The sequence below is a fragment of the Notamacropus eugenii genome, chromosome 2 (genome assembly GCF_028372415.1).
Source record: "Notamacropus eugenii isolate mMacEug1 chromosome 2, mMacEug1.pri_v2, whole genome shotgun sequence".
NCBI classification, from domain to species: Eukaryota; Metazoa; Chordata; class Mammalia; order Diprotodontia; family Macropodidae; genus Notamacropus; species Notamacropus eugenii.
The window spans coordinates 319331827-319345733 of NC_092873.1; the positions used below are offsets into that span (position 1 = coordinate 319331827).

Sequence of the window (13907 nt, forward strand, 5' to 3'; positions counted from 1 at the left end):
GTTCAGGAATGTGTACAATTATCATGGTATATTCTTTCATAGGTAATTGCCCAATTTTCATCGCTAGTTTAATTTGTCTGACTGATATTTCAGTCCCTGACAGTCCTGTGATGGTGATAAGAGTTCCATATTTAAACTTATCAGGGTTTCCATATATAAGGGAGACCTCTGCCACAATATCTATTAATGCCCTAGTTACAGTATTTGATCCATTTTTCCAATATATGGTCAAATTGATATGGGATCTGTAATCCTGTCTGTGTATTTTTTTAATCTGAGCTGGGGCTCAGCCAATTTTCTATTCTCCCTGAAGGTGTGACAAACATGGATAAAAGGGTTCAGGATGATCTGTAGAGGCAGTTCTTACTCCTATTCTGTCTAGTATCAAGCCCCTTTTCTTGGTTCATTTTGTGTAGTTCATTAGTTGGAATATCATCTATGCTTCTAAAATTGACTCTTGTTCTCAATAGAGCAATAAACAATTCTTTTCTTGACAATCTATTCTGACTTTAAATCTGCTAGCTATATACTCTTCTCTCTCAAGGAAATTTATTTTTTCCCTAATCCTCTGAGTCACTGAACTGTGAAATCTTGTCCAGCACCCCCAAAAGAGGGTACCCTATTTCCCCAATTAGTAGAGTCAGAACTAGTGGCTTGTAAGCAGGAGGAGCCATCTTCGCTATTATATTTCTCTGGGAAACTGCTAAGGGGGTATCATAGTATGCATCTGTGTTTCTGATCATTATGGCAGTCTTCATTACCTCCTCGTTTAACTTTTTTATACAGTCCCTAAGTGAATACCAGGGTCTCTCTCCACTAGGCCACGTACAGTCAGTAGAATATGGCTTATTACATTCATCTGCTCCCAAGCTAACAGATTAGTTGTATTGTTACCTTCTTGCATATTGTAATCTCTAAAAGCTTTCTGTACAAAAGGATTCTGAGTAATACCTATAAATTTCAAGCAATTCATGCCATCTGTATACTCTTCCAGCCCCTTCATCACTGATTCTCACTATCCAAGATATTAAAGATTCTCCCATCCTTTGAGTAAACTGACTCAAAGTGTCTCCTCAAGTATCTGACTCAAAGTGACCTCCTGCTAAGTAAAATCTTCAATTATCTCCCTAAACACTATGTTGTCCCTTGGTTCTCCTGTTTTCACTTTAGTATTGGACATGCTTGTTCCTGAGAAGTCTCTCCCTCTAACATTGTTTCATTTTCCAACTCTGACTTCATTACATTTTCCTCCCATGTACTCTCCTGGCAGTTGTTGCCTTGGCAATTACACTGGGTCTGTGAAAAGGTTGTATGCACTCTTCTTTTGCCAGCCTTCTGCTTCTTCTGAGCTAAATGAATAGCCTTTTCTTCCACCTGAGACCCCCCAGCTTGTTCTTTTAAAGGAGTGCCCAAACGCTGAGAATTCCCATATAAACTAGCCAACTCCTTTTCCATCTGAATTTTTTCCTTCAGTAGCTCGCCTCTGCTTTCACACATAGTGTGGTAACCTGTTAATAAAATCCAGACTCCCCTACATACCCCTACCAGCTCTTTTTCTGGTTTTATTGGTATTCCTTGCAAACACCTTTCCAAATCTCTAGGTTTCCTCTCCTGTAACAACAGTTTCACGTTTTCACAGGGTCCAATACTTTTAGCCCATTCTCTTTCTAGGGAGGAATAAGGTAAATCCTCCCATCCTGGGATATCCATTTCTTCTTCTAAAGCCTTTCTACCTCCAAATAGAGATTATATACCCTGCAATCCTGTTTGTGAAGCTAAATGTATTGCCAAGGCAATATTCACAGCACTAGCTGTGGCTATGAATATGCTGGCATAGTTCTGAATCTCAAAGTATAACAGGCTCTTCTTATAAAAAGCAGAAGAAAAACATTTATTCAAACACCAGAAAGCCAAATCCGTCATAGTAACCAAGAAGTCAGTATACATTAGCACTTCAGGGAACAAAGCCATTCCCCCACCCTTGCCTCACTCACCTCCGCGTGCTAAGGCCTTCCCACAAACAAACACTCATAGATTCACTGTCTGTTTGCCTGTATCCTCTCCTCTCTCCACTTTAACTGCTCTTACCAACTTCCTCCCTGTTCTACTTTACCCTTCTTGTTCCACCTGTTCAGCAAGGTCCTCCCACCACATGTGACTTAGGCTTCCTTGTGATTTAAGCAGGTCACATGGTCCTATTAATGAATGAGAAAGATCTTCCCATTTAAATTACCATTACAACCAGACCTGAACAACCTGAGGCCTGCCAAAGGATTTCCTCTACATACAAAGGATGTTTTCCTCTACCTTTTTTTGTGGGCCCCTAAAATCCTTTGGCATGCCACAAGTGGTCCACAGGCCACAGGTTATGCAGGCCTATTCTAAACCAGGTGCTACATGACAGCTCTCTTTTTAACCTTCTTTCTTCCCTATTCTTCCTCCTAGAAAAGGACAACTATTTTTCTACTGGGGCGGAGCAGAGGGGGGATGAGCTAATGTTCCACAGCCATCCCTGTGGGTACAACACCCCAAATAAACAAAGCCTTGGGGTTGTAGAGCCTCCGAGCTAATCTTAAGAAAGAAATTTCTGTCTTAAATAGATTTCTTGGCTCTCTGAATTTCACCTTTTTTCATTGCGCAAGTCATTTCAACAATGATTTATTGAATATCAGCTATATACTGGTTAATGGATATAGAAGCACCAAAATAAAATATTCCTTACCATGATAGAGATTACATTATTTGGGGGTGGGGGGAATATATGTGTACAGAGAAGTAAATACAAACTACATACAAAATTAATTTAGAGAAGAGGAATGCTAAAAACTAGGTGAATTGGGAAAGACCTAATAAAAGTATAATTCATCAGCTAAGTTTTGAAATGAGCAGGGGGTTCCAAAAGTGAAGATGAGGAGAGAGAGCATTCCAGGCCTGTGGAATTGCCTGTGCGAAAGCATAATGATGGGAGATGGAATGTTATATACACAGAAGAGCAAAGTAGGTGGCCAGTTTATTTGACTGGACTATAGAGTGTTCAAGGGAAGGTGATGTGTCATTAACCTAGAAAGGAAGTCTAAATCCAGATTATGAAGAGGCATTTTTATTGTGTCTTAGAGGCTGTAGTGAACCTCCAAAGGTTCTCAAATTGGAGAGTGATGACATCTGTGCATTAAGAATGCCGATTTGGCAGTTATGTGGAATATGGACATCAGAGGGAAGTTTCAGGGAAACCAGTGAGGAATCCATTGCCTCCCTTAGTGCTAATGAGAAAAAGAGAAATCCCAAACAGGGTGCATGTGATGTGATTGGTAAGAAGGGAAGTGTATGAGCGAGATATTGTGGAGGTAGGAACAGCAAGACTTAGCTGCTCTGATATGGAGGATGAGTGAAAGCAAATGGTCATAGATGAGTCCTAGGTTGAATACATGGGTTACTAGAAGAATGATGGTGCCTTCAGAAAAAACAAGGAAATAGATGGAAGATAGGATTGGGGGGATGCTAAATTTTAGATGCCTATGAAACGTCCAGGCAGCAGTGTCAAACAGGTAGTTGAAACTAGAGATGAATAGAGAGATGATGGCTGGATATGTATATTTGGGAGTTGTCTGCAGAGAAAACATAGTTTAATCCATGAAAGGTAATAAAATCTTCAAGAAAGAAATTGTAGAAAGAAGTGGGAACCCAAGACAAACCCAGCACAAATCAGAGGCATGTAGACTCAAGGAAGAAGGACATGAGGACGAATCAGTCAGGCAGATAAGGAGCAAAAATAGGAGGGATTAGTGTCAAAAAATCCCTGGGAGGAGAGAATATTTAGAAGGAGAGATGGTCAGCATTGGCAAATGCTAGAGAGAAATCAGTAAGGATGAGGACTAAGAAAACAGTACTGGATTTAGCAATAAATAAATCATTAGATGAGTAGAATTTTAGAGAAGTTAGATATGATAAACCTCTGGAGAAAATTGAATGGGAACAGAAATGAATGGACTTTTTTCTCAGTGGTACATGGCACCTACACAAAAATTGACCATGTATTAGAGCATAAAAATCTTACAGCCAAATGCTACAATATTATCTTTTCAGATCAATACAATAAAATTAAATTCAATAAAAGGGCTGTGGAAGCATAGATTAAAAATTAACTAGAAACTAAATAATTTAATCCTAAAGAATGAGTGGATGAAAGAACAAATCATAAAAACAATCAGTAATTTCATTAAAGAGAATGAGAACAATGAGACAACATACCTCAGGATGCAGCCAAAGCAGTAGTTAGGAGAAATTTTATATCTCTAAATGCTTACATCCATAAAACAGAGAAAGAGCAGAATTGGGTGTGCAACTAAAAACACTAGAAAAAGAACAAATTTTAAATCCCTAGGTAAGCACCAGATTGGAAATCCTAAAAAATTAAAGGAATGATTAATAAAATTGAAAGTAAAAAAAAAAATTAATAAATAAAACTAGCAACTGGTTTTATGAAAAAACAATAAAATAAACCATTGGTTAATTTGATTTTAGAAAAATAAGTTAAGAAGAAAACCAAATTACCATTATCAAAAAAATGAAACAGATGAAAATGAAATTAAAGCAGTTATTGGGAGCTGTTTTTCCCAATTATATGCCAGTAAATTTAACAGTCTCAGTGAGATCGATGAACATTTACACAAATATAAATTGCACAAATAAAACAGAAGAGGAAGTAAAAAAAAGAAATTGAACAAGCCATCAATGAGCTCCCTAAGAAAAAACCCTCAGGACCAGATGGATGCACAGTTAATTCCAATATATTATAAACTGTTTGGAAAAGTAGGCAAAGAAGTCCTTTCAAATTCCTTCTATGACACAAATATGTTGCTCATACCTAAACCAGGAAGAGCAAAAACAGAAAACTAAACCAATCCCCTAATGAATATTGATGCAAAATTTTTAAATAAAATACTGAGGAGGTATTTTATATATATATATCACAAAGATCATATACTATGAGCAGATGAGATTTATAGTAGGAATGCAAAGCTGGTTCAATATTAGGAAAACTTCCAGTGTTATTGATCATATCAGTAATAAAAACAACAAAAATCATGTGATTGTCTCAATAGGTACAGAAAAAGTTTTTGACAAAATACAAAACCCATTCTTATTAAAAAACACTGGAAAGCATAGGAATAAATGGAGCTTTCCTTAAAATGATAAGTAGTATCTATCTAAAAAAATAAATCATTATGAACTCTGACGAGCAGTTTCTATTTAGTAGTAGGGACAGAAGCTATATTTGGCACTAAAGAAGTGACACAAAAGAAGAAAGGGGTGACAATAAGTATAAAGTTTTTTTTTCCTGGGATTTTGACTGTATAAGGGAAAAGAAATAGAAGACAGGCCAAGTGAAAATGTTTTGTGTGGATGGGAGGTGAAACTGACAGGTCTTCAGGGGAAAAACTGGTAGATAAGGAGAAATTGAAGTTCAGTTAAAAATAGATGCTCAAAAGGAACAAGCTTCCAGAAGAGATGGGAAGAAATAGGGTTGGTATTAGCAAAAAAGATCCACCTCTTCCATCTGAGACTGGAGTAAAGATGGAGAAAATGGGAGACAGTTTGAGATAATTTTAAGTATAAAATTGGTATGTAGGAATCTCAGATTTTTTCAGTAAAGTATGAGGTGAAGTCCTTACCTGAGAGGGAGAGTTTATGCCCTTTCCTCAAGATCTGAGGATCACTTTCCTCCCATGACTTCTGCTTTTTTTTCCTCCTTTTTTTGAACTGATTCTAGTGGGCCCAGATCCCAGTCTTTTCTTCCTACTTCCATACTGACGAAGTACTGTGTATACTTTCAGAAGAGCAATGTCCCTAATGTCAGTTATGTGTGTTAACTGTGTTCCTCTATTTGATCGTTCCATTCTTCCTCCTCCCCAGCCAAAATTATGGTTACACTTGCCCATTTTCATTTCTAGAAAGCCTGCTTGCCGAGGTATTCACCAATCCTGGAAGATATTCATTTGGATTTTCTGAGTTTCCATAAACCATTACTCTTAGTAATTAGCTGTTCCAAACTGTGGCCAAAATTATATGACCTGATTTTATCTAAGTCCCCAGACCCTCTAAGTTGGGATGGACCTCAGAGGCCATCTAATTCAACTCATACATCATTGGTAAGTCTTCCTCTCCCCACCCCCAGTCCTCATCACTGCAACAAGCAGGCAGACAATGAACATTTATTGAACTCCTACTGTGTGCCAAGTACTGTGCTAAGGATCCAAAGAAAGGCAAAAGTCCCTGCTCTCAAGTAGCCTACAATCTAATAGAGGAGACAACACAAACAACTATATACAATCTATATACAGGATACATAGGACATAATGAAGAGAAAGAGGGCTGTAGAATGAAGAAGGATTGACAAAGGCTTCTGATAGACAGTGGAATTTTAGCTGGGACTTGAAGGATGTCAGAAGGTGAAGATGAAGAGAGAGAGCATTCCAGGCATGGAGGACAGAGAAGATGCCCAGAGCCAAGATGAGTGTCTTGTTCAAGGAACTGCCATGAGACTGGTGTCACTGGATCAAAAAGTATTTTTCAGAGTGTAAAATATAAGAAGGCTGAAAAGTTGGAGGGCAAAGGGCTAGATTGCAAAGCACTTTGAACACCACAGGATTTTATGTTTGAATTTGAAAGTGATAGGGAACCACAGGAGTTTATTAAATCAAGGTGGGGCCCACTGTGACATGGTCAGACCTTTGCTTTAGGAAAATCACTTCAGCAACTGAGTATAGTATGGACTAGAATGAAGAGAGACTTTGGAGGCAGGAATACCCACCAGCCAGCTATTTTAATAGTCCAACTGTGAGAGGATGAGGGTCCACAGCAAGGTAATGGCAGTGTCAGAGGAGAGAAAAAAGTGTATTTGGAAGATGCTGAAAAGTATAATTGTCAGGGATTGGCAACAGATTGGATACAGGGAAGTGAGAGGGAGAGATAGTGAGGAGTCAAGGATGACACCTAGATTGTGATCCTGGGGGACTGGTGATGGTAATAGGGAAGTTGGGGAGGGGCTAGGGTTTGAAGGGAAAGATGATTAGTTTCATTTTGGATATGATGAGTTTAAGGTTTTTTTTTCAGTAAAATATGGGGCAAATGATGTTCATTAGACAAACTGAACAAATTGGGAAGGCGGGGAGAAAGCATTCAGCTGGGAGCAGTAGTCATCCTATGAAAGACATTTCCCAGATCTTAACCCCTCATGTCAGAAGGGGCAGCTGTGGCCTATACAAAGATGCCTACCCTCAAAGCCCCAAAGAAAAGACTTTACAAGGTAAAAAAATACTTTCATTAACCAAATGTGAGGTATACCTTTAGCACATATGTTCTCAACATGTGTGCCTCCTGACATTCATATTTTATTGATGTCCTTTCTCCCCATGGGCCTGTGTATATTTATGGGAGAGTGTGATGCAGATTTTCAGAGCAAGGTTTCTGTAACTATTCTTTTTGCTATACCATCTTAGTAACTAGCTTTGCTAAAAAACTTAGTCTGACTGATGGTTAACGAGAAGCATACTGGTAAGAGCTCATGAGCATCAGTACTAAAAACCCAATCTTTCCAGGTTACCCTCTAGAACCCTAAGAGCAAGAGCTAATTCACCACTACAGGTGCAAGTTAGGGAAGTAGCCCAGAAGAGGGCACCATATTCTAGGGAATAAGTCTGGGATAATTTTGGAACCCTTCATATTTTCAAGGACCCACTGATTAAATTCTTCTAGTTCATAGGTACCTTCTAGGGTGGAGGGAGAGGAAAGAGTAAGTTTTTCCTCTTGTTTTAAACTCTAATCAGATTCTGTGTTTCTGGAAACACATCAAACTGGTATGGCTTGTCAACTGCATAAAATTAATGTGCTTATCTTTTATTCCTTTGCCAATAACAGCTGTGCCAAGGCCAGGGCCCAGGTCAGGAATGTTGATACTCAATCTCTGGGGTCCCTCCTCTTCCTCTTGTCTAAGATTCTGGCACCCAGTAGAACTGAACATACTGATTTGCCAGGGCACTGGGCCAAATAGGTCAAAACTGAAAATCACATTGTAAGTTTTAGACATGCCCCCCCCCAATTTTCCCTGTTGCTCATCATTTTACAACATTGTTGGTTTTGTTTTGCTATAAATCAGAGCAGTTCCTTTGAGATATGTGCTTTTTTGTCACACGTAGCTCATAATATTCTTTTGATTTTCACTTTATTGCTCGTAAGCAGACCTAGACTGCTTGCCTGTCATGAGTCCAGACAGCTTGTCTAATATCCTTACATACTGAAAGTCTTTAGAATAAGGCTCACCTGTCGACTTATAAATCCCAAGTGTTTGTCCCTTTTGGGAGCCTCATACTTCTTTGAGGATTTTCTAAGTTAATCTTTTTGTCCAAATGAGGGATGATTTGGACATCAAGTAGGATTCCGTGATTCAAGCAGCCTTAGAAAAATTTTGAGTGCCTTGTGTTTTACAGAGACCCAAAAGAATTTTCCATGATTGAATGTGGTTTATGCATGTGAGTCCATAGGAGCTCCTCGTGGGCAAATGGAGAGGATGATTGCTTTAGGTCCCTGGATCCCACATTGATTTGTTGTGGCACTTAATTATCTGGCAAAGCCCAGAATAAAGGAGCCCTGCAGTGTGACAAGCAGCACTGAGAATACCAAATCCTGCAAACTCTTACCAGTGATGCTTGCTACATAAACATTAAGCCAAATCTGATTGGTTTCTTTCCTGAAGAATGAAAGAGAATGACTTCTAGTCACCCTTGGGTCCTTAAACTCTGTTAGGAGAGCCCCAAGTATTCTGGGAGCCCTGTAAAGATTACTTTCCCTTCAGAGGAATGAGAGCTGATTTTCTTTTCTTATATTTAGGTTGGAAAATATTTTTGTAAGCATTGAGACAACTGGACTTTGTGTTTAAGTTGTATCACTATGTATTTGGACGTATGGGAAAACGTAAATTCTCCAATTATATGTAAATTGTACCACAAACACAATTCTGAGCTTTAGTATAAGACACTGGGAAAGCACTGGAAAAGAAATCTCCCCAAGTCACTAAATAAGTTCCCAGAATTTGGGATTATGGATTTTGCCAAAAGTACTCCAGTTGATTTGCTAGAGACACTCTCTCTCCCATGTCTCCTCTCTCCCCCTTCCTCTCCTCTTCTCCATCTCCCCACCATTAACTATGATTACAAAGACTAGACTAGTAAGAGAAAACATGTCTAACCAAGGTGCATCTAGCACCCATAAAAAAGGCAGTTTCACTGAATCTGATCCTTGGGTGGCCATAGGCTCAACAAAATACCAGTCCTCAAAGCTCAAAAGAGATACACTTCATGAGGACTCTATAACCAGGAGTTGTGACTTGCACTTCGATAACACATGTATTCTCTACATATGTGCCTCACTCCTTTTGTATCTTAAATTTGTGTCCATTCTCCCCAGGCCTCTGTGTGTGGGATAGTATACCTCAGCCTTTTGAAGAGAATTTTTTAAAGAATCTTTCTTGCTTATAAATTTCTTCACTTAAGAAAAAAAAAGCTAATTAAGTCCAGGTGATTGTTAATGGACAATACAACATTGGGGGCTTATGAGCAGTAGTGGTAGACTCCTAGCTCATTTGTTGCCCCCTGGGGATTTCCGTGAGGATAAAATGAGACACCCTATGAATGCTTTGCTAAAATCTAGGTATACTAAATCATGTACTAGTTTTGTAATCCTGAAAAAAAAATAATGGTAGTCTAGCAAGAAAGGGTGTGGACTTTAGAGTCAGAGATGTTGGATAACCTGGGACAAGTCAATTACTGTCTCTGGGCCTCAGTTTCTGTGTCTAAAATGAGGGAAGTAAACTGGACCACTAAAGAAAGCTCTGAATCTTTTTTTTATCATAGTTAATAGATGAGCTTAGTGTTTATGGAAAGTAGGTATGTAGCACAGGTAAAAAAAAGCACTAAATTTGGAGTAAGAGGACCTGAGTTCAAATTCTAGTTTTGCTGTCTACCACCCATATGATCTTTAGCAGATCACTTGATTTCTTTGGAACTTAATTTGTTTTCTCATAAAAATAATTTTAAGACAAGTAAATAGACTCTAGAGTCAGAAGACTAGGCCTGGTTTATATCCCGACTCTGCTCCTTATTCCCATGTAACCTTGGGCAAGTCCCATAACCTCTCTATGCCTCAATTTTCTCTAGTTAAATGAGGGAGTTGAACTAAATTAGGGGCTTTTAACTTTTTGTGTATGTCATGGACCTCTTTGGCAGTCACCAGTGAAACCTATGGCTTTCTTTTTTTTTTATTTTTTTATTTTTTATTTTGTAATGTTTAACAATCACTGCCATACAATTGTGATTTTATCCCCCCCACCTACCCCCCACTCCCCCTCTCCCTCCCCATGACTGCATACAATTCTGTATAGATTCTACATATACTTTCCTTTTGAGTATATTTTCACTATAGTCATGCTATGTAGTCAGACTAAGATAAATGAAAGAAATCGTATAACAAATCAGAACATGATACACAAACACATACACATACACAAACATGATCTGCTACAATATGTGAGTGACTTCCATATTTATTTCTCTGAGTGTGGCAGGCATTTTGCCTTGAGATCCTCCATTGGGATTTTTTTTTTTTTTTTTTTGGTAAGAAGTTCTTGTGTTATTACAAAAATCTAAGTCTACCAGAAAAAACTCTCACACACTGTGGTTGTTGCTGTGCATAAAGTTCTCCTGGTTCTGCTATGGCTTTCTTAAAATAATGTTCTTAAATGAACAAAATACAAACTTATTTTTTTAAACTAATTGTGTTGTAATAAATAGAGTTAATTAAAATCTTTTCTGAAAACAATTTCAGGGATCCTGACACCCTCTCCAGGTGTCCTGATCTATATCTGGCCACTGAAGCCAGATGACTCTGGAAGAGAAAGTGAGACTGGTGACTTTGCATAGCCCTCCCTCACTTAAATCAAATTCACTTGCAAGTCATGGCATCGTCTTCCTAATGTCATGGTCCTCTTCAAGAACGAGGGACAAATCACAAGGGACAAAACAAAACAGGTTAAGAACTCCATGTCTAGATGGTGTGTAGGGACCCTTCTAGCTCTATATCCTGTGATCTCTGGTGTGATAGACCTCCAAATGTAGTAAGGGAGAAGTTATTTCTGATAGTGGAGATCAGAAGGTACTTCCCTGAAAATGACATTGGAGCTCGCCCTTGGCAAAAAGGAGGAGAACCAATCAGACAGAACTGGAGGAGGAAGTACATTCTTATTGGAGGAAATAGCACAAAGCCAGAGACGCAAAAATGCAAGGCTTATTGAAGAAACAATAAGTTGTTTTGTATCAAAGTTAACAATAAAATATAATTTTACCTTCATTTACAGCTAGTCTTTCTTTGGTAAACAAATTTATTCTTTTAAAATTATAGCCTACTTAAGCAGGATACCCATGACTTTAACTCTTAAAGAATAGTTTTCTACCTGGAATTTGTATAACATTTATACATCTTACCTAGGTGTGGTCTTTCTTATTGCTTGTACTAGACTACTGTGAATGTTTGCTCTTCCAATTTTACAATTCTTCACAATTTGACATCTCTCCCTACTTCCTAGAAGCAAGATGAGTGAGTAAATTAATGAAAAAGCATATTTAATGCTTACTGTCTGCAAAGTACTATTTTAAATAAAGTAGAATAGTCTCTGCTTTTAAGCTCACATTCTAATGGTGGGGGGAACAGATATATAAAATTTCAAAGCTGCAAGTCAAATGGAAAGGAAAAAGAAGGGAATGAACATTTATGTTTGCCAGGCACTGTGCTGAACACTTTTGCAAATGTTTCATTTAATCGTCACAGTACTGTGAGGTAGGTGCTATTTTTATCCCCATTTTACAGTTAAGGAAACTGAGGCAAACAAGGATTAAGTGACTTACCCAGATTCCCACAGCTAGGAAGTATTTGAAACCAGATTTGAACTCAGGTCTTCCTCATTCCAGACCCAGCATTCTATATACTGTGCCACCAGCTGCTTCCTAAAAGGTCCCATGATCCTTAGGGTAATAGGGCTAAGTACAAGATAATACACTATCTTTAATATAATTTCCTCTGATAAAATCACATCAATTTCGATGTTAGATCATTTTGGCAATGTGAATAAGTTTGGTGGCAGAACCTTCATTTCTAGGTATGCAGTCACTTTGGCTATAAGCACTCATGAAAACACTTAACAAGTCACATCTCCTCTCAAGGCTTGCTTCTCAGGATGATGGCTCTGTGAATCTTATGCTATCACTCCAGACTTTTGGGCTTACCCACACTTTGGTGGCAGAGAGTAAGCTTTTGTTATTAATGATGATGAGGCAGATGGACCCACATACTAAAATGATTTCTCTCTTCAGTGACAGTTGCATGACCAGTGTCTGAGGAACATTGATATTCCTCAAGGCTTTTGGTTTCAGATTTCTGAGTTGTCTACATCCAGACCTCAACAGAGATGATGGTTATTTGACTTGCTTGTCAGAAACTGTCTCTTATTCAAGAGAATTTTGCTGTTTCACCTAGACTGGGTTGCCTGCCCAGTTGGTCAGGATGGCTGTCTCTATAGAAGTTGCTTTCCTGAATCCAGTCACATAGCCACCTGCAGGGGACTAGCACATTCAGTGTGCCTTAGAATTCTACATTTCAGTATTTGTTTCTCTAAAAATGTATCATTCTGTTAACAAAGGATACTTACTTATTAGGTTTAACCTTAGATGTTAAAGTCATGAATGTTGAAAAGAATGATAAATTAACAATTTAATCCCATTAAGTGAAGCTCTAAGTAAAATCTTGTTTACTTTTTTTGTTTATTAGAGATTTAAGTTGAAACTATGAAGTATTCCTCTCAAAATTTTTAAAGTAGAACTAAGGTAAATTCAAACTCAGACTTTCTCTTTACAGAAGATATTTATAATACATTTTCTGTTACAGCTGGACTGAACCCAAACATGAATGTAAACAGCATGGACATTACTGGTGGTTTATCAGTGAAGGACACTTCTCAGTCTCAGTCTCGCCTTCCTCAGTGGACACACCCCAATTCAATGGATAATTTATCCAGTGCTGCTTCTCCACTTGATCAGAACCCTAGCAAGCATGGTATGTTTCATCAGAAATGTGTGTGGTTTTGATTATTGTTGTTATACATGCCTCCAAAAAGTTGTACCTCAGTGCCTTATTATGGCATGAAGGTGACTGCGTTTTCAAAGACTATACCAGCAGAGCATAAGCTCTCACAGGTTGTACCTTGATGGAAAGGCTTCCAGGACTGTCCAAGCAACCAATAAAATCCATTCTGCAATGACCAGCCTAATAAAGTAAGTACAAGAAGGCTCATTACCAGAAGACTGGCCACTTGGTGATCAATTCTTTGGCCATGACAACCCAAGAAACAAAATTACAAAATAGTCCTCAGTCCTGTATGATCACAGTGATGATTACAGAGTTGTCAAAAAGAAGGGAAAAGATTTTAAAAATCATGAGTTTTTAGCTGTCTATAAACTTTTAACTTCATTATTACTCTAAATGTGAGATCCTTTGTCCAGTAATCAGTGAGTGCGTATGACTGTAAGAACTAAACCATAACAATCTTAATTTTCTCACCATAAACAAAACCAGAGGAAATAAAGATGCTGTGGCTTAATGGAAGAAGGGTTCACAGGTTCTCCTAGGAAAGGCACATAAAGGATTTGACAGTGTGGGTTTTATTACACACCCAAAGGCAGCAAGAAATTATCTCTTGATACTTCTTGGCTTTCAGTGCTTAATTTGCTCATTTGCAAAAAGACCACCATGAAAATAACTGCAATTTATGAACCAACATCCATTGGAAAGAATGAAGAGTAAAG

General features: G+C 38.2%; 1 protein-coding gene across 14 annotated transcripts in view; it reads left to right on the forward strand.

Moving 5' to 3' along the window:
* Positions 1–13907, forward strand: part of TNRC6C (trinucleotide repeat containing adaptor 6C) — a 270642-nt gene that overhangs the window by 229597 nt on the left and 27138 nt on the right. For all 14 annotated transcript variants that reach the window (XM_072645138.1, XM_072645145.1, XM_072645135.1 and 11 more), the window contains one exon: positions 12991–13158. In XM_072645138.1, coding sequence (XP_072501239.1) covers positions 12991–13158 — 168 coding nt within the window. The remainder of the gene's footprint in view (positions 1–12990; positions 13159–13907) is intronic.